Genomic DNA, 20,418 nt, shown 5'->3' on the forward strand with positions numbered 1-20,418 from the left:
GTTTCTTATATTTTCTCCATTCTGTTTCCAAGATTTTGGATCATCTTTACTATCATTACTCTGAATTCTTTTTCAGGTAGACTGCCTATTTCCTCTTCATTTGTTTGGTCTAGTGGGTTTTTACCTTGCTCCTTCATGTGCTGTGTGTTTCTGTGTCTTCTCATTTTGCTTAACTTACTGTGTTTGGGGTCTCCATTTCGCAGGCTGTAGGTCTGTAGTTCCCATTGTTTTTGGTGTCTGCCCCCACTGGGTGAGGTTGATTCAGTGGGTTGTGTAGGCTTCCTGGTGGAGGGGACTAGTGCCTGTGTTCTGGTGGATGACGCTGGTTCTTGTCTTTCTAGTGGGCAGGTCCACGTCTGGTGGTGTGTTTTGGGGTGTCTGCGGCCTTATTATTATTTTAGGCAGCCTCTCTGCTAATGGGTGGGGTTGTGTTCCTGTCTTGCTAGTTGTTTGGCATAGGGTGTCCAGCACTGTGGCTTGCTGGTTGTTGAGTGGAGCTGGATCTTAGCGAAGAGATGGAGCTCTCTGGGAGAGCTTTCACTGCTTGATATTATGTGGAGCTGGGAGGTCTCTGTTGGACCAATGTCCTGAACTCGGCTCTCCCACCTCAGAGGCACAGGCCTGACACCCGGCTGGAGCACTAAGACCCTGTCAGCCACACGGCTCAGAAGAAAAGGGAGAAAAAAAGAAAGAAAAGTAGAAAATGAAATAAAGTTATTAAAATACAAAATTAAAAAATTAAAATGTAATAAAAAAAGAAAACAACAAAAAAATGGACAGACAGAACCCTGGGACAAATGGTAAAAGCAAAGCTATACATCAAAATCACACAAAGAAGCATACACATACACCCTCACAAAAAGAGAAAAAGGAAAAATATATATATATTGTTGCTCCCAAAGTCCACTGCCTCAATTTTGGGATGATTTGTTGTCTATTCAGGTGTTCCAGAGACGCAGCGTACATCAAGTTGATTGTGGAGATTTAACCCGCTGCTCCTGAGGCTGCTGGGAGAGATTTCCCTTTCTCTTCTTTGTTCGTACAGCTCCCGGGGTTCAGCTTTGGATTTGGACCCGCCTCTGCATGTAGGTCGCCTGAGGGCATCTGTTCTTCGTTCAGACAGGACGGGGTTAAAGGAGCAGCTGATTTGGGGGTTCTGGCTCACTCAGGCCGCGGGGAGGGAGGGGTACGGATGAGGGGCAAGCCTGCGGTGGCAGAGGCCGGCGTGACGTTGCAGCAGCCTGAGGCGCACCGTGCATTCTCCCGGCGCAGTTGTCCCTGGATCACGGGACCCTGGCAGTGGTGGGCTGCACAGGCTCCCGGGAGGGGCGGTGTGGATAGTGACCTGTGCTCGCACACAGGCTTCTTGGTGGCGGCAGCAGCAGTCTTAGTGTCTCCTGCCCGTCTCTGGGCTCCGCGCTGATAGCCGCGGCTCGCGACCGTCTGTGGAACTTGTTTAGGCGGCGCTCTGAATCCCCTCTCCTCGCGCACCCCGAAACAATGGTTTCTTGCCTCTTCGGCAGCTGCAGACTTTTTCCCGGACTCCCTCCCGGCTAGCACCGAAGCCCGAACCTCAGCTCCCAGCCCTGCCCGCCCCGGCGGCTGAGCAGACAAGCTTCTCGGGCTGGTGAGTGCTGCTCGGCGCCGAGCCTCTGTGCAGGAGTCTCTCCGCTTTGCCCTCCGCACCCCTGTGGCTGCGCTCTCCTCCGTGGCTCCGAAGCTTCTCCCCTCTGCCACCCACAGTCTCCGCCCACGAAGGGGCTTCCTAGTGTGTGGAAACCTTTCCTCCTTCACGGCTCCCTCCCAGAGGTGCAGGTCCCGTCATTATTCTTTTGTCTCTGTTATTTCTTTTTTCTTTTGCCCTACCCAAGTACGTGGGGAGTTTCTTGCCTTTTGGGAGGTCTGAGGTCTTCTGCCAGCATTCAGTAGGTGTTCTGTAGGAGTTGTTCCACATGTAGATGTATTTCTGATGTATTTGTGGGGAGAAAGGTGATTTCCACGGCTTACTCTTCCGCCATCTTGAAGGTCTCGAGATCTGTATTACTAAAGTTTTATCCCGGTGGTCTGGAACCAAAACTGCAGTATCTTGAAGTTATGCCCTGCCCCATTGAAAGCCCCACATCCTCCTTCCCTTGTCACCTTGAGTTTAGCTCAAGTCGCCTTCACCTCGGATGCCAAAACTGTTCCTTGACTCATTTTAATTGCTAAAAAGTCTCATGATTTTTCATTGATAAAGTTATTTCTGAGTTTTTCTCCTATAAGAGATACCAGGATTTAGGTTCATTTGTAACTGCATAATTCACAAAATCAATCAATAAAATTATTAAAATCAATGTATTAAATAGTTACCTAGGTAAAGCTTATACTTCTAAGATTGACAGCTGCTGTCTACAATTCCTTAGTGATGGTTTGAAATGGAACATCATCCTCATGCCCAGGCTCGTGGTACAGAGTCCCAGGGACCATGACATGTCACTCACCTTGCTCAATTTCAGGCTGTTCTCAATTTTCTTCATCTTATTTATTTTCACAAATTTTGAAATTGTTTCAGACTTCCAGTTTTTAGCCATCAATCCATATTGTCAGTTGAACATTTAATTTTCTCAATATTTTATTATGAAATTTTTCAAACATATAAAAGAGTTAGAAGAATTGTAAGTAAATACACTTGTACTCACCACCTAGGTTCTGTAAGTAACATTTTGCTCAATCATCTGTCCGTCCATATATCTATCAGTCCATCTATCCATCCCCCAATTCATCCATCAGTCCATCTTATTCTTTGATAGATTTCAAATTAAGTTGCAAACATCAGGACATTTCACCCCTTGGTACTTTGGCATGCATATTATTAATGAGAGTTTAATATTTGTTTGTGAGTTTTTTCATTTTTTTAGGTAAAAGTTACATACAGTGAAATGTACAAATCCTAAGTATAATATTCCTTGAGTTTCAGCAAATGCATATGCCTCTGTATTGCAGACCCCATCAAGATTTCAAACCTTCCCAACCCAGACGTTCCCTCACGCCCCTTCCCAGTTATCCCTGCTTCCACTCCCTTCCTTCCCACGCCCGGAGGTAACACTGTTCTGACTTATGTAACCACAGAGTAGTTTTGCCTGTCCTAGAGCTTCATAAAGTGTCTCCTCTTTTGTGCTGGCTTCTTTCATTCATCATCAGTGTTTTGAGATTCATTCATGTTGTATGTATCAGTATTTTTTTCTTTTTCCTTTTTATTTCTACCGCAGTTTATTTCTCTTGTTGATGGACTTCTGGGCTGTTTTCAGTTTGGGACTCCTTTGAACATTCTTAGACAAGTCTTTTTTGTGAATATATGCTTTCATTTATCTTGGGTAGATACTTGGGAGTAGAGCTGAATATGGAGGAGTTGGGTCATAGGGTAGGCATATGTTTAATTTTATAAGAAACTACCAGACCTTTTTCATAGTGGCTGTACCACTTTATACACCCTCCAACATGTGAGAGTTCCAGTTTGTTCCACATACTTGACAGAATTTCTTTTTTAGACATTCTGGTGGATGTGTAAAGAAAATATCGTTTTAAAATGATTATTCTTTAAGAGGAAGACAATCAAATGACCCTGAAATCACACATACACACACGTGCACACACACACACCCAGAATTCGCAGTGCTTTTGAGCCAAGCATAATCAGGTATCTGTACACCAAGCATTTAGCACAAGGACAGTAACACTTGTGGGAACCTATAGTATTTTAAGGAATTAAAAGATTGGAATTATGATTTTTTTTTTTTCTCCAAAAACAGGCTGTAAGCTTCCAAGGCCTTGCTAAGAAATTCCAGCTTTGAGCTCTGGGAAGAGTGGCACAGGCAAGGCCAGCAGTATTCACATTGCAGAACTTTAGTGCTGAAGCCTGGGGGACACATGATATCAGAACTCTTCATCATTACTGTATGCATTTCCACTACAAAAGGGAAAACAAAAACACTACACTCTGGAGAGATTGGCTGACACGTAGCCATTGAATTACGGTTTCTTTTCTTTGCTTTAGCATGCATGTGACAAAACCTATCGATAGCAGAGATTCAAACCCTCCCCAAAATTACAAAGAAAATTGTATTCAAACAGATGCCCTTCACTGAACCCGGGGATATTGTCCTCAGACCCCAGTTTAACAAGCTTGCGCCCGGCTTCCCTTCTGGGGCCTGACTGTAGAGAGCAACGTGACAAAGAGAAGTGGTTTTAGATGGAGAGAGCCGGGTTTAAAATTGGGATCTGCTGCCTGCTGGCTGTGCGGTTTAGACAAGCCCCTCAACTTCTCGAAACCTCAGCTTCTGCATCTGTCAGAAGGAAGGACAACCTTTCCTCCTTTCGAGGGTGCTGTAATGACTAGATTGTAAATGTAGAGCTGCTAGCACCGTGCACACATGTAAGAGATGGCTGCTGTGGTCACAGGAGAAGTGGTTCCTCCTCTCTTCCTGACCACAGTCCCCAGGCCCACAGGCCTCTCCTGGCTGCCCACCAGCGAGTGCCAAACTACAGGACCACTCGTTCTCTGTATTTCCTCAGTGACCCTGGAGAAGTATGAGGAAATAATTTTAACAGAAGCATTCATACCAAGTTATAAATGATGGGTGGGTTTAGCCTTCCAACAAGAAAATCGTAATTCTAAAAGAATTGTTTTCATTCAAATGAATCTTTGGTTGTAAAAGGAGGTATTTGGGAGAGGAAGGAAGATAACCTGAGTTGGAAGCTTCAGTAAAAGCCTAGCACTGCTGGGGTGTGATGGGCAAACTGTCCTCCGGCACTGCTCTTACCACAGAGGATTGTGAAGGGAATAATGACCTGACACAGCCCTGCAGAACCTCTGCGTGCAAAGCAAGTGGTGATTGGTTGTTTGAGGAGTATTTCCAGTCTCTGCTGCTGTCCATAACGAAGAGCCCATCAGAGGCAGATGAGCCAATTTAGGGGCACAGGTTTATGGGGGATGCAGCGTGCTCAGCTCAGAAACTGCCGAATGCAACATCCTGTGTGGAGAAAGGCCAGAGCCACCCCAGCAGACGGACCCGGTACCTCTCCTCTCCCCTCCTCCCTGTCCCCCCTTCTCCCTTCAGGGGCAGGTGCACATTTCTGTCCCAAAGGCAGGGTTGGACTGTGCATCTACTGGACCTTGGGCTTCATCTAGTTCCATCGAGACTGAACACAAAGCCTACACTGACCTCCCAGGAGGCCCACAGTTCAATCAGCTGGCCTGCAGAAGTCAACGAAAGACAAGAAAGTGGCTTTCTGTGTAATCTGGGGAGCCATGGGACTTTGTTCCTAAAGGAGAGATGTAGTGTGATTCAAAGAGAAAAGCTAAGCATTTAAAGATCACTTGCTTTTGAGCTAAAGCTGACTGAGAAAAAGTTGTATTCATTTGGTTATCAGAAATTCATACTGCACTCAGTATCTTTGTAGCAAATGATCTTTATTTGTAAAGGAAAAACATAAAACAGTTGTTCACAGAAGAAATAAAAAGTTCCCATAATTACGGGATAAATAAGTCACAGCCCTTAGTCACATATAAGAGCAAGATCTCACACAGGCTGGCCATGTAATTTTTTCTGTAATTACGTGGGATGAACTGTGCAGAATAATTCATACAAAACCCCTATTTTAACACTTCAATTTTACATGATTATTTTTCAATGGTTCAATCAGGCTGGAACATTTTACTGTATCTGAAATATATGGGACTTCTGGCTGTTACAGCTGATGTTGCTAAACCATACTAATCTTCCCCCATAAACAGTCCTACATACTCATCTGTCTTGTTTTTCAGGTTAACTTATTCCATTCATTCAGTGCCTACAAATGTGTGATGGTTTGAGAAACTGGAAGTAGGTGGATTTAGCAGCAAAGCAGCATGATTATAATCATGATAAAGCTAGGTGTGCCCCAGTAACAGTGTCTTAGTTATAAACACCAGAAATGCAGAACCCCCAAAGAAAGCATATGTATTATTTCTAATGTTAATAACTTCACTAAACATTTGACAGATATGTACTGAGCATTAGCACAAAAAAAATTGATACTAAGAAAGAACTAGGTGCAAAATTGAATCTAAAGTTCAGAGCTTATGAAGAAACGTTTAGTAAATTGACTGTCTATAATTGAAGTGCATTTGAAGAGCTTTGGGGGAAGGTTTTTTAATATCCTAGGCTTAAATTCAGATTGCTTTTATATTACAGGAAAAATGTATAACATGTCTGAAATATAAACAGAGTACATATAAAAATCTTAAATTTTGTTTTAAATTTTGGTTTTTTGTCTTTCTGCATTTCTGCAGACTGTCAAAATGAGAACAGCTGACTGGAGATCTAGATGTCTTGCTTAGCAAGTGTATCCCTTGGGTATCTCCCTGCTGTCAGGCTCAGGCATTCTATAAGTGTCTGGATGTAACAGAGAATTTGTAGTATTATCACCTGGTGTCCATCTTTCATCTGTTCATATTATCTGTGCAACTTCTTGTTTTCTTGAATTTTTCAGAGTTTTTAATGAAATTGTTTGGTTGGAAATGTAACTAATACCATATTTAAAATCTCTTTTTCTTGCTTTACCAAACTTCTGAACAACTTTAGATTCACAAGGTTCATCGTGACTCAGGAGATAATTCTCAAACAGGTGAGGATACTTCAATTTCACTCTTACATACTCAGGTGGAATTTGTGGGTTCAAGTCTATGAATCACTCTGAAGAAGTCTGGATTGAAAGTCACCACCCCAGAACTTGGATTGCTGCTATCTGAGTGCTGATACTGACAGGTCTGAGAGCGAGGTTAAAAGCAGGACCCCTTAAAAAGCTTTGAATCTTCATTCATGGCAACCTTTTCTACTGAATGCCTTCTTCGTCCTGGTTTCTTTTGCTGACTAGAAACCATGGAGAGCAAGATAAACTCAAAATAGAGAGTGGCCCGAAAGGCCAGGGGACACACATTATTATACCATAGTTAGTCTTCCCTTTCTTTCCAGCAGTCAGTGACTACATACAATTAGAAAATGTGAATGGGCCCTCGCCTGGCAGTCAGGAGCAGCAAATCACCATTTCAGCTGCCCACATCCTCACGTCATACCTTGGGCAAGACTCTCACTGTCTGACTCTTGGTTTCCTCTGCCATAAAAAGAGGAGGCTGAACCTAATGACTTCTACATTTGAAAGGTCTAGAATTCTTTGATCATTAGAGGGGAAAATCAGTCTGCTACCAAAGATTTAAAATTCTCGTTCCTGCACACACACCACACATTCTCTCCCTTGTTGGTGGCTTTCCCAGCCACTGAGGCATAAAGTTGGACCCTGGGCTACTTACTTAGTGCCTTTCCTGGATTCTAAAATGGACCATATTTTCACCTACTCAGAAAGATTTCATTTGATCTTTCTGAGCTTCAGTTTCTTCATTTGTAAAATGAATTAACAATGCCTATCTCATTGTGGTTATGAGGATTAAAGGAGAAAATTTATATAATGTCTAGCAGTACCTGGCGTTTAACTGTTTGGTATCCTTCTCCCCTTCCCTCCACACTTTTTCTCTGTCTCTCTCTTTCACAGATGTTTTAGTTTATTTCTTTAACCCAGTGAGAGTATTATTTTAACTTACTTACGAGCTTCTGAGTGTCAAAAACTGTTATAAGCATTTTCATATCCTTTACAGTGCCCAGTATTGCCTTGCACATAATAGACACTCAATAAATACAGAACATTGATTAACTGAAACCCTCCCATCTTGGAAAGCATAAGTTCCACCATTTATTAACTCTTGGACCTTGAGCTACCCACATAATCTCTCCAAGTTTAAATTTCCTCATCAGTAAAATGGGGATTACACTATGTAGCTTTCAGAATTGTAATGATTATGTAAGATAATTACTATATTTAAAATAAATAGTAAAGCACAATGTCTGGTGCATAGTAGGTGCTAAGTGGTAGCTATTTTTTTAAAATTGATGACACTGTATCCTTTTTTGCCATTGAGTACAGCTATTTGAATCTCTCTTATCCTTCTTTTCTCTGGTTTTAAAGTTCATTCCACAACATCTTTTGAGAGAATGAATAAATGAATTCTTTGATTTAAATGGCCTTTATTGAATAAATAATTTCTCCAAACTTTTAGTCTTTTCTATTGCTATAGATTTTCTTAATTTTAGCTGAGATAAAAGTCAGAAAGAATCAACATTATCCATCTCTGAATAATTATTTCTAGTGAATGATTTAGAATTCAACCAGCCAGCCTGGGCTATAGCCTCCCTAGTTTAGTTTTATTTGGAAACTACATTTTGAGGAATTCTTGTGCTCTTTAATCCTGAATTTAATCTTAAGTATTTAATAAGTTAGATTTAATCTCTTATCTGGTAAACAACTGTTAGGAATGTGTATGATTATTACATTCCTAAATGTAATAGGCTAAATCCAATGTCTTGCAAGTGACCACTATTAGTTCCTCAGGGTTTGAAAGATGTAATATGATCTTAACAATATAATTTTATAGGTATCTTATAAAGAAATACTGAAACTCAAATCCAAGGTTAGGAAAATTATTAAGGCAGGGTCTGAAAGAAAATTAGGCAAAGGGGTAGTAAAATAGTTTAAGTTAGGTGATTTAAGACAAGGTCTTATGGCTGACTATGTTGTTCAGATTAACTTTATAATAGTTCTGCCTTCCACTTTATGCTGTATAAATATAATTCAAGTTTCATTACTGATTTAACCTTTTTAAAATTGAATCAGATGTTTAATGACATTAAAGTAAATGGTTAAAAAGGTGATCTAGAGAAATATCTAAGACATATGATAAAGTGATAGCAAGTAGTAGAATAATATTATAACATGATCCCACGTTTGCTTAAAAAGAAGGTATACAGATGTAATTAATAATAATAGGCAAACATGAACTTTATATTTACTATGTAGCAGGCACTGTTCTAAGTGCTATCTATGAATTAACTTGTTTACATCTCACAACAGCCTATGAATGAGATGCTATAACTATCCCCACTTTGCAGGTGTGGATACTGAGGCACAGAGAAGGAACATTCCCAAAGTTACACAGCTATTAGATGGCATAGTGGAGATTGGAGTTTTGGCAATTTGGCTCTGGAACTGGTTCTCTTAATTACTATGCTCTCTTGCACTTTTTTTGGTGTCACTAGACAATTCTTTAAAAAGCATTGCATCTTTTTTTCTCTCTTGGAATATGATCATTTATCAGTGTCTAAGAAAAGCATCCCCCTGCTGAAACCTGCACATCTGCCTCCTTTCAGCACAGTGAGGAGAAATTCTGTGTTATGGTTAAGTTTCTCTCCTTGCTCATGGGTTACTCCTACAAGAAGCAAATACCCTGAAAATGCATTTTTCTGAAGCCACCTCTGCTGCCCTGACATTTTTATCCTTTGGTCCTCACTGGTAGTGTGCACCGTTTGATTAGATCTCACATTAATGTGACAGCACATTTTGAGCATTAAATTCAAAGTCTGCAAAGACTTACACAGATTTTTTAAGTGCTTTTTTTCCCTCAGAAAACAAGGCCAAAAGTGAGAGTTAAATTGTTGGAATTTGTTGGGATTAGAAAACTGCTTCTTCTTCTCTTCATTCCTGAGATCAACAATCTGCATCATTTGATGAAATCATATCCTCAGGAGAACCTAGAAAACCATCAAGAGGTCTGGCTTTACAGAGGGACCTAAAATTGGTCCAAATTAGTTTCTCAAATAAACTCAACTCTCTGTGGATTTGACTAGTATTTTATTTCCTCAAATATCCCCATAAAAGCCTTCCCCACCCATTGAAATGTATTGTCCTTCATGTCAAAATGAACCCCTCAAAATTTCCCCCAAGTTTTAATGTTTATTTTCAAGAAGATATTTATTAATGGAACTAAATAACCCTTAATAATAAGCTCCATTACAATGTAATGTGGTACCACAAGGAAAGGACATCATTTTACAATTAATATGACTGATAATTCTGTGTGTGTTGATGATTTGAAGAGACAGTGGCTCACTATTTCTTAAAAATATTTTACAGTGCTTAAAAAGTACCCTCGTTTTCTTTGGAGAATGAGGGAAAAAATATGTCTAAACTTTGCCTGTGAATAAGCTTGAAAACTAATCACTCTCCATTACTAATCTGAAATCCTTAGAGTCTCATTCATTCAGATACAAGAACAGGAGGAAAGAGTCCATTGATGTGAAATCAATATCATCTCGAGGCAGTGATGGTAAGTTTTTCACATTTCCTTGACTTTAAAGTGTAGAAAATGGCACAGGAATATATTTAAGAATTCCTCAGCATATAAACAAAACCCCAAGGAATAGGATTACAACTAAACTGGCTTTTTTCCTGTAGGTGGAAAAATTTTTAGGCCTTTTTATTCTTTTTTTTACTTTTTATAGTCTTTGCCTTCTCTTTGAAATGACTCCATGCTTGTTCCTTTATGGCCTAACGTGTGTTAGGCCACATAACCACTAGAGCAGCTCAGTTTCAATAGCTAGGTCACTCTTAGCTGCTATCCTTCAGGTCACAATGGGAAACCTGAGCCTGAGGGAAGTGGCTGAACTAGCAAGGACCAAAGACTCTAGGGATAAGATGTATAATTCATAGAGGAAGATGGATAGACCACAAGGCATGCAAGGGATTGGGACCAAGAACGTAAAGGAAGAAAACGGACTGAAATTCTTCCCGATGGGTTGAGGGTGTAGATAAATGAAGAGGGTATCCATTTTAGAGGATAATGGATGAGGGCATTTCAACTGGATTAGTTCCGTTTTCAGAATAGAGTTTGAGATGGGATCATCCATTACCTCTCGAGAGCATGGGAGAAGTGAAGGCTGAAGAGTATGGAAGAGCAGCAATGGTGGCCGCTCTGGCAGTGGAGATGGCTACAAAGACGGCTGACCAGCAGGCAGGCTCTGCTGACATCGGCTACATTAAGTTATCAGATCTATAACATGCGAATTCTATTCCCTCCTGCCTGCCTCTCAGGGAGGGGTAGGAAGATCTGATGAGAACAATGCTTTTAAAATAAAGCTTCTACCTTTTGGATTTTGAACCACGTGTAAAGATAGGACATTTTAGATGGAGAGGATAATGGATGAAGGAATTTCAACGGAATTAGCTCAGTTTTTACAGATGAGAGCTAGACCCACCGTGGGCTCCTGGTGTTAAGAACCTAAAGGCGCAGGGAGGTGGGGAGCCTGGCCCTCACTCAGAATGAGAGGGGCTCATTCTCCTGCCCACCCCACCCTGGTCACAGATCGTGCCTCCCCTCCTACACTGCACTCATCCAGTTACCCGGCCTGTGGCTGAGGACTGAAAGTGGCGGAACTGCCCAAGTTGGGCTTTAGTGACTTACGGGAAAGTAACTCCTGGGGGATCATTAGGCTGTTGGGATGAGGCCTCCGGATCCCATCAACCTTCTCTGAAATCCCCCTGTGGACCTGAGACTCATAAAGCCTTCCTGTCTTCAGTGTTCCAGGCCAGACCACCCTTCCCAGTCCCTGGCAAGTAGTGGCTGAGCTCTCAGCCTTTTAGGACTAAGAGATGGGTGAATTCATTGCTTTATGGGGAGCAGTGGAGGACAGTAGTCCTGTGGGAATCAGTCCCCCAGTCCGTGCAGGGTTCCTGCTGCACTTAAGCGTAGCTGAGCCACCAGAACCAGATACAACTTTCTTGACTTCTCTCCAGCACCAAGCCTACAGAATCGTCGCTATCCATCCATGGCAAGGATCCATTCCATGACCATCGAGGCTCCCATCACAAAGGTGAGTTAGCAGCTGCTGCCTCTACTCTGCAATCAGGGCCACTGAACACTAGGCTATATTCTGGAGATAAAGTGATGAATGGCATACTATTACCTGTATCATGGGTTTTACAGTCTAGTAAAGGAAACAGATATTAAACAAATAAACACATAATAAATACGTAGTTATAAATTGCAATAACTGCCATAAAGTAAAACAACAGGTTTCTATGAGGGAAAAGTAGGTTAGGGCCCTAGTTTGGTTGGGTGAGAGGGGTGGTCAGGGAGGGTCTCTCTGTAGAGGAAGTAATGTTTGAAGTAAGACCTGAAGGATACAAAGATGTTAGGAGAAGAGGATCCTAGGCAGCAGGCACAGCAAGGGATGAGCACTGAGGTGGGAAAAGGAGGGAATGGAGCAACTGAGGACCTGAAAGAAAGTCAGATGTGACTGGAGCTTGGAGAGCAGAGGGGAAAAATGGTGACATGGAGTTGTGCAGGGCTCAGTTCATTCTGGCCAATAGAGCTGTAGTAAGTTTATATTTTAGTTCATGTGCAACGGAAATCACTGAAGAGTTTAAAGTAGGGGAATGACATGACCAGATACGTTTATTGAAAATAACACCAAGCTGCCATGCAGAGAATGGACTGGAGATGGCAAGAGTGAAAGGGAAGAGGACAGTTAGGGACCTTTTCCAGAATTCTAAGCAAGAAACTGTGTTAGCTGTACTAGAATTACAGCAGTGGAGGTGGAGAGAAATGAGTAGATCAGGAAATGTTTGGGGGTAAATTCAATTCGTCTTGATGATGAATTATACTGTCAGGTAGGGAAAGAATTGAGGGAAAGTGATATGTCAACCAGGGCCTCCCAGGGTTTTGGTTTGAGCACAAGATTAACAGAAGTGGTTTTTTCACGGCAATGTAGAAACCAGAGGAGTACAGCTCTTGTCTTTCATTTTCTGTTAGATTTACTTGCTTGCTTTGGGAAGAGGAGAGCAAGGTCGTGAGTTTAGTTTTGGATATGTAAGTAAGACATTCCAATAGATATGTCAGGCAAGCAACTGAATATATAAATCTGAAAGTCAAAAAGGAGTTCAGGGCTGGGATATAAATTTGAGAGTCCTGGGCATGTGGATCGTATGTGTCCAAAGTCATGGAAATGAAAGAGCTCATCTCTGAAAGGACTGTGGAGTGAGAGGAAGGCCCAGCACTAGTCTCTGAGGAACTGCAACCTGTAGAAGAGAGCTAAAGGAGAAGGATCAGCAAGGGAGCCTGAGAAAATGTAGTCCCTGAAGTAAGAGAAACACCGGATAGGGTGGGAAGAGAAGCATGCTTCAGTATAAAGAGAGTGGTGCCGTGAAAGCACTGGTCATTTTGAACAATAAGATGTGTTATCATCTGATTTCTTTTGGATTCTAGGCACATGAGTGAGTTTTGAGAAGAAGAATCCTAATGTCCTCAAATTTATTCTTTCTCTCTCTTTACTTCCTTAGGTTATAAATATAATCAATGCAGCCCAAGAAAACAGTCCTGTCACAGTAGCAGAAGCCTTGGACAGAGTTTTAGAAATTTTACGGACCACAGAACTGTACTCCCCTCAGCTGGGTACCAAAGATGAAGATCCCCACACCAGTGATCTCGTGGGAGGCCTAATGACTGTGAGTGATGAGGAAAAACCAGAAATGCAGGACAGACAATGTTAAGTGCACTCCAGAGAACATATAACATGTAACATATAAACTGTTAACCTATAGGTGTAGAAATACCTGCTGTATGGGCTAACATCAGCATAACCAGAAGCAGTTGCAGGAGCACAAATGACTAATTTGTCCTTCTGAATTTGTACTACAGTAAGGAGTAAATAGACAGTTGATTGAAGGCTAAATATCCCAATGGAACCCTTTTGTACTTCTTCCCCTTGACCTGGTATAGTATTCCATTGAGGGTTATGGCTAGGCTTCCTTGGACCTCAGGCTCTTTATATAATGAAAGCGTTGATACTTAGATGACAGCACTAGTTTCCAAAATCTTAGCTGTAGAATTCTTTCTTTAAATAAAACCTTTATATAGAGTTCCCTTTATAATCAACAAAAGCAGAGCGGAGCTGCCGTGGCTCAGTGTGGGGAGGGGAGGAGGAACCACCCCCTGCCGGCACTCCAGTACCACCATTTGTAACCACTAAAAGTAGCTTATTTCTAAGGAGTCATCCTGTTCTAGTGTTTTTGCTGTGATCTATTTGGCTGTAATCATAATCCATCAGCAAGTGAAGAAAAATGAGAAAATTCAAATTATTCATTTGTGCTCCCTATTGGAGACTGAAGCTGGAAGAATTCTTTGGGAGAAAAACAAAGTCCAAGAGTCATCGAAGAGTTTTACTTTGAAGTTTTCTGTCTAGCCCTGCCACCAAATGCTGAGTGTTGACTGGCTTTCTGGTCCATCCTCCTTGTTCCTACTAAAGGTTTCTGGTGAGCCTGTAATTTGAGTGACCTCCTGATCCTTTTGAGCCCCTCGGCTGGCCCAATGCAGTGTAGACTTTAGTTCTAAAGAACACTGGCAAGGTGTGTGTGTGTTTGCCATCTGCAGCAACATGAATGGACTTAGAGATAATCATACTAAGTGAAGTAAGTCAGACAGAGAAAGACAAACATCATATGATATCACGTATATGTGGAATCTTAAAAAGTGATACAAATGAACTTATTTACAAAACAAAAATAGACTCACAGACATAGAAAACAAACTTATGGTTACCAAAGGGGAAATGTTGGGGGGAGGGTGGATAAATTAGGAGTTTGGGATTAACAGATATACACTACTATATATAAAATAGATAAACAACAAGAACCTACTGTATAGCACAGGGAACTATATTCAATATCTTGTAATAACCTATAATGGAAAAGAATCTGAAATGGAATATATATATATATATATATATATCTCCAAATCACTTTGCTATGTACCTGTAACTAACACAACATTGTAAATCAACAATACTGCAATTAAAAAAAAAAAAATAGAACACTGCCAAGGGTCTGTCAGGAGGCTGGCCACTGCAGAGCTGCCGAACCATTCTGGTTCCTAGAACAAGTTATCTGCCCTCCTTTCCCCTGCTGCCATACCATGTTGGGCTTCCTCTCCAGGTAATGCTGTGAGGAACCAGTACAAGATTCCACCTTTTTTATGTAGCATTAGGGAAGAGAAGAAAGAAAGATTAAGAACAGAGGAGTTCCTTGTGATATCTGCCTTAGAGGCAGGACAGTTATGGCCATTGTTACTTATCTATTTATCCAGTTTTGAAAATTAAGCTCTTGGCCTAAAGATCCAGAGTGTGACTTCAGGAGAGCCCTTCATTAATACTTTAAACCTTAGCACATACTTTCTGAGGATGACAAATAAGCAATTACAAATGGCTTTTAAGCAGAGGTCTAAATAATTAGGTACTCGGGGGTAGAAGGTAGAGGGCAGGAAAATGAGATGCAAGAACATCTGGGGACTAAAGTTCAAGAGCCTAGTAAATGGCAGAACATTGAAATTCTGTTCACTCCCTTATGCCGCCCTTCCAAAGACCTCAAATCCAGAAACTTCCTTTAAAGGCTAACAGTGAAGCTCATAAGACAGAAACTATAGCTGGAAAAAAGTTAATTTAGTTGTTAGTCAAAAATTAGCCCAACCTTTTAAAGGCTTTACATTAAATCATCCCCCAGATGTGGCCCATGGCCTTGGCTCCCCAGGATGCAAATCTAAGAACACAAGAATAACACAGTCCTTGTGAGGGTAATTGGGGTCCTTTCAAATTAACATGTACCCGAAGCAAGATCACTTCTGTGATTTCATTATGTGGCTTCAAAATGCAACAAGAGAAAGATGGCATGAGAACAGAGCTAACTCACAGCTCAGGTGTGAGACCTGAATGCAGTCATAGCCACTTAATTCTCAATTCTCCATCTCCTGGGGCTAACAGCCTTGGAAAGGAGAGTATCCACTGTTTTGTAGCTATTGTTCTCACTTGATTTTGAGCTTCAACTTGGAGTTCCAGATTGACTGGGTTATTCAGGATTCAAATCTCTTTGGCTAATAAAGGAAATGAGAGAATAATGATAACGGCATATAAAGCATGCTTCTCATAGCATCTTTCTTTATTCCAGGATGGCTTGAGAAGGTTGTCAGGAAACGAGTATGTGTTCACTAAGAGTAAGTTGTCCTCTATCCACTTGTTACTGATAACCTGTCTCTGGCCTTTTGTCTCCCTCAGTGTTGTGATTATTGTTTGGGAAGGGCCTTGGTGATACTTCCTATTTGTCTCATTGGAGTTTAAGCATCTCTATCGTCTACATTTGAAACCAGGTCTCCTAATATAAATTACTTCTCTGAGCGCTGTCAGAATAAGAATTGCAAATCTCTCTATATTTAAACAGTTAAACTGAATTATTTTTCTATTGGGGGGGTCCTGAAGTTTAATAATGTAAGAGAACCCTGAGGGGAAAATCTTCTTACCCCTGGAAGTTCAAGACTTTCTTTCTAGTAGCAACCATGAAGATGACAAATGCTCAGCAGCACTCAAGATTCCACAATTACCCACCCTTCCTGCCCCATCTGTTTGCTCAGATGTGCCCCAGAGTCACAGTCACCTTGGGATGCCAGTAACCATCAACGATGTCCCCCCTTCTATCGCTCAATTACTTGATAATGAGGAAAGCTGGGAGTTCAACATCTTTGAATTGGAAGCTGTGACACACAAAAGGTATGTGGCTTCTCTGGCTGTAGGCAGGGGGAGAATTGATGGACACACTCAAGACTTTCACATCTGGAAACTTTGAGGGAGATGTGAGTCCTTGCCACAAGTGACCTCCCAGGTTCTGCTTTTCATGCCATGCTGGAGGAGTGTCAAATGCGCAGAGAGACTGTGGCCCCTTGAGTGAGCTCCTTTATGGAGAAGAGAGTATTAGCGGGTAAGATGTGGGATCAGCCTGGTGATACCCAGGATGAAGAAATACTGAGCGTCTTCTTCAGATCTACCCAGGTCATTCCTTTGTGCCAGTGAGCCAAAAGTTCTAAGTATTCTCAGCTCCAAACTTGTTGAGGTCCCACCTTACAAAATGAGTTTGAGAGCACTGTAGACTTTTCTTTTGATCCATCCTATAGGCAGGGGAAAGATTAGATAACACAGAAAGTCCTCTTCTATTACAGAAGTCCATTTTCTTCCAGGGGTGTTGGATGTGAATGATAACTATAAATAAGTAACTTAATTCTAAATGACATGACTTTGCTGAACCCACACAAGCCATTCCTTTTGTCCTTAAGCTCAGTAACTTCCTCAGGGGACACAGGAAGTGCAAAGCTTACGTGGAAGCAGAGACAGAGAGAGACTGTCAGTGACCTCTCTCTTGGTTGTTAGAGCCACTGAAGGGCAGGTGACTTAAGACAGTCTAGAAGTCATTTGGATTAACCACCATGAGGCACCTAGTTTTAAAGAAGTGGCTGGTGAGGAGGAGATGCTCTATCACCTTCTAATTTGGAGAGGACATATTTTTATACCCCTGTGCCTATGAAGCATCAGGAAAAAAAATGACTCAATTTCCCAGTAGCTTCAAAGAAAGCAGCTTCTGGAGCAGTGAATACAATGAATCAGAGTTTTTTCCCCTGTTTTCCAGGCCATTGGTTTACCTGGGCTTAAAAGTCTTTTCCCGGTTTGGAGTATGTGAATTTTTACACTGTTCTGAAACTACCCTTCGGGCCTGGCTCCAAGTGATTGAATCCAACTACCACTCCTCCAATGCTTACCACAACTCCACTCATGCCGCTGATGTCCTGCACGCCACTGCCTTCTTCCTTGGAAAAGAAAGAGTGAAGGTAGAATTTTGATATCACAATCTAGTTACCTGCATAGATTTTAGAGATCTAAGAACCCAATCTTAATAAATATGTTAGGCAAACAACTGTTTTGGAACCAATTTTGACAGAGTTTTTGAGCTACCAAACTGACTGGTCCTTTTGGTATTGTAAAGACATGGCATTTTCTCCTAGCCCTCCCTTCCCACAAATGCTTAAAATAATAATTTATGCCACTGTAGATACTCTTTTACACGTCTGGCTGATCCATGAACCCATTCTCCAAATGTTCACTAGGAGCCCTTTGTGATACTGGGTTAGAGGACAGAACTTAATTATTATAGCAAATGGTTACTAGGTCTGGAGGTTAAATTTTAGGATCAGAATTTTGTCATTGGTATATTACAATCCAGACAGTAGTAAGCCATTCGGCATCCTACTGATTTACATACATATATATGTGTGTTTTGTGTAGGTATGAATGTGTATATCTGTATATTAATGACTTGTATAATTCTGCAAGAGTTCCAAGTTCCTTGGTCTTAGAAGTCAATACTGTCACTTACAGGTGCTGATTTGTAGGGCAGTCCTATGTATACCCCACGTATAGCTGGCAAGAGATCCCCATCTCCCGTCTTCCCCAACTACCATCACTTTCACAGTGAAGCTTGTAATTCCTTTGCTACAATTAGAAGTGAAGCTTAGACTATAGATACCCTTGGGACAAGTGCTGTATAGAGGCAGGTTCACATCAATCTGCAAATGCTTAACATTCAATCATTTTCTGACTTAGTCTTAAGACCCTAGGTACTTAAGGAGAAGAGTGGTAGTGGGATAGGTAGACAGAGCAGAAATGGCACCAAAATGGGGAGGGGGAATGTTCCCTTCTCAGTTTTGCCGAAGACTGATCCTGGCATTTACTTTCATCAGCAAGAAAGCAAAGAGTGTCATTCAAGAATAATGATGGTTTTGAAGATTTTTGTCTCCTACTTTTAAAAAAGGTGATATCACAGGTGATAACAGCCTGTTTCTATAGCGCTTTTCTTTGAGGAGCTAAGATACTTCCAGATTCCTACTCCAGGTTCACATTCCTCCATTTTACATTACATGAGATATTATACAGCTTAGGTTGCACACTGCCAAATGAGGACAGGACCTGGGCATTAACGCTGAGACCAAAGTGACCTATAGGCATTGAGTTAAAGATGAACCCCACTTAAGCAGAAGCACTCTAGAAAAATATAGATTAAATGCTTGATAAATTATGGAATGCTTAGTCACTTTATTATCTCCTTTCCTCTCCCTCCCCTAAAATAAGAAATTTTCTTTAAATTGTTTGTTCTGCTAGCACATGCAGAGTCTGAATTCTCAAATAGCAGCAATACAAACAAGTCTAAGACTAGATACAATATGCTTGTAATCCAAAAGACATTTTCTAAGAGGCCAAAGAATCAGAAAATTTAGAGCTACAAAGAACCCTGGAGAATTGGGCTGGAAGGGACTCCTGAGGTCAGAGGTTTAGTAGCAGCCCAAGATCACTGGTTAGTCCACCATGAGGCGCTTCGAGTGGGATTTATTCCTGAGGTGTCTTTCACCAGACCTGCTGCCACTGACAAAGAGAGTCAGAAAAATGTTTTTACCAAATATCCATGTCATCTGTCACCCCTAATTTCTTTATAAGACTAAAATTCTTAATGTCACTCTGACATAGCTCCACATCCTCAACCCAGCCATACAGATAACATGTCCAGAGCTGACATTCCCCTTCAATTTGTTGCACACCCTATCCCCTTCCCACTCTTCCCAGTTCCCAAGAACCATTGCAAGTGGAGAGATCAGGATAGCCAGCATTCTTTTGTTATTCTCTGAGTGAGTGACTATTTGTCCTAGAAAAGGAACTGTTTGAAAGGCTAATGTAGAATGGAGTCCATTCTGGCCAGTCTGCTTCAGTGTGATCCAAATCTATTCCTGCTGGTTAAAGGAGGAAAAAACTATGCAGAAATGTCTGCACCTCCAAGGCTTTGGGGAACTTCTCCTGCCGTGGGTTTGGTGGGGAAGTTTTCTTCCACAGACAGTCCCTCCCTGCTATGGGAAGAGCCTTGCTTCTCCCATCTGCTAGTGAGCAGCCCGGTCTTCTTTCCCTGCCTCCTTGCATTTCTTATCAGACACTGCATTATTAGACAGTGCCCACCAAAACTGCAGGGCATGGCCTTTTATTGGTATCTTTGTAAAAGTGCCAGGTCTAAATCAGTGTAAGTTGGAAGGAAAGACATGTCTTGTCTAATGCTATTCGTTGTCTATTCCACTTACTTGAATCTATGTCACGGAAGAATTTAAAAATAAATTGGCCCCATACTCCAAACAAGATTGAACATACTCCAAGAGCACTAGCTGGAGGCCCAAAGTTTGGCCCTCATGGGTCCTCACCGCACAGGTAGAATCAGTGAGAGTGGAGGCCAAGTCAGGGCAGCTCTGGATTCTGACTGTACCTGTGGGTTCCCACGGCCTCTCCTAACCAGCAGCAAAAGGGGGCTAGGCATATTTGCTTGCCCTGGGCATTACAAAGTCAGTCTCTGAGAAGAGCTGAAAAGAATGGCAGCGACTGCTGTCCCCCCCTCAGGAAACCGGTTCATGTGGACTTGAGGCAAGCCAGGACTGCCCACCAACTCCAGGAGGTCAGGATTGGAAATGGAAATGGCTTCCTTCTGGTAGGGACAGCTTTCAGGAAAGTTTTCAGGGCTGAGCTTCAGATTCACTGCTCCTTACCTATTAGCATCTGAGAAGCAGTTTGCAATTTTTTCTCCCACAGCCTAGGAAAGCAACTCAGGAAAACCAAA

The 20,418-nt window shown here is 41.7% G+C and overlaps 1 protein-coding gene across 12 annotated transcripts in view; it reads left to right on the forward strand.

The window, feature by feature from the left end:
* Positions 1-20,418, forward strand: part of PDE8B (phosphodiesterase 8B) — a 328,186-nt gene that overhangs the window by 286,415 nt on the left and 21,353 nt on the right. For all 12 annotated transcript variants that reach the window (XM_082376089.1, XM_082376088.1, XM_082376080.1 and 9 more), the window contains 7 exons: positions 6,603-6,645; positions 10,154-10,231; positions 11,698-11,774; positions 13,243-13,407; positions 15,898-15,943; positions 16,358-16,493; positions 17,404-17,602. In XM_082376089.1, the coding sequence (XP_082232215.1) occupies positions 6,603-6,645; positions 10,154-10,231; positions 11,698-11,774; positions 13,243-13,407; positions 15,898-15,943; positions 16,358-16,493; positions 17,404-17,602 (744 nt within the window). The remainder of the gene's footprint in view (positions 1-6,602; positions 6,646-10,153; positions 10,232-11,697; positions 11,775-13,242; positions 13,408-15,897; positions 15,944-16,357; positions 16,494-17,403; positions 17,603-20,418) is intronic.

Source organism: Balaenoptera borealis (genome assembly GCF_965194805.1).
Source record: "Balaenoptera borealis genome assembly, chromosome: 2".
In the NCBI taxonomy this organism is placed as follows: Eukaryota; Metazoa; Chordata; class Mammalia; order Artiodactyla; family Balaenopteridae; genus Balaenoptera; species Balaenoptera borealis.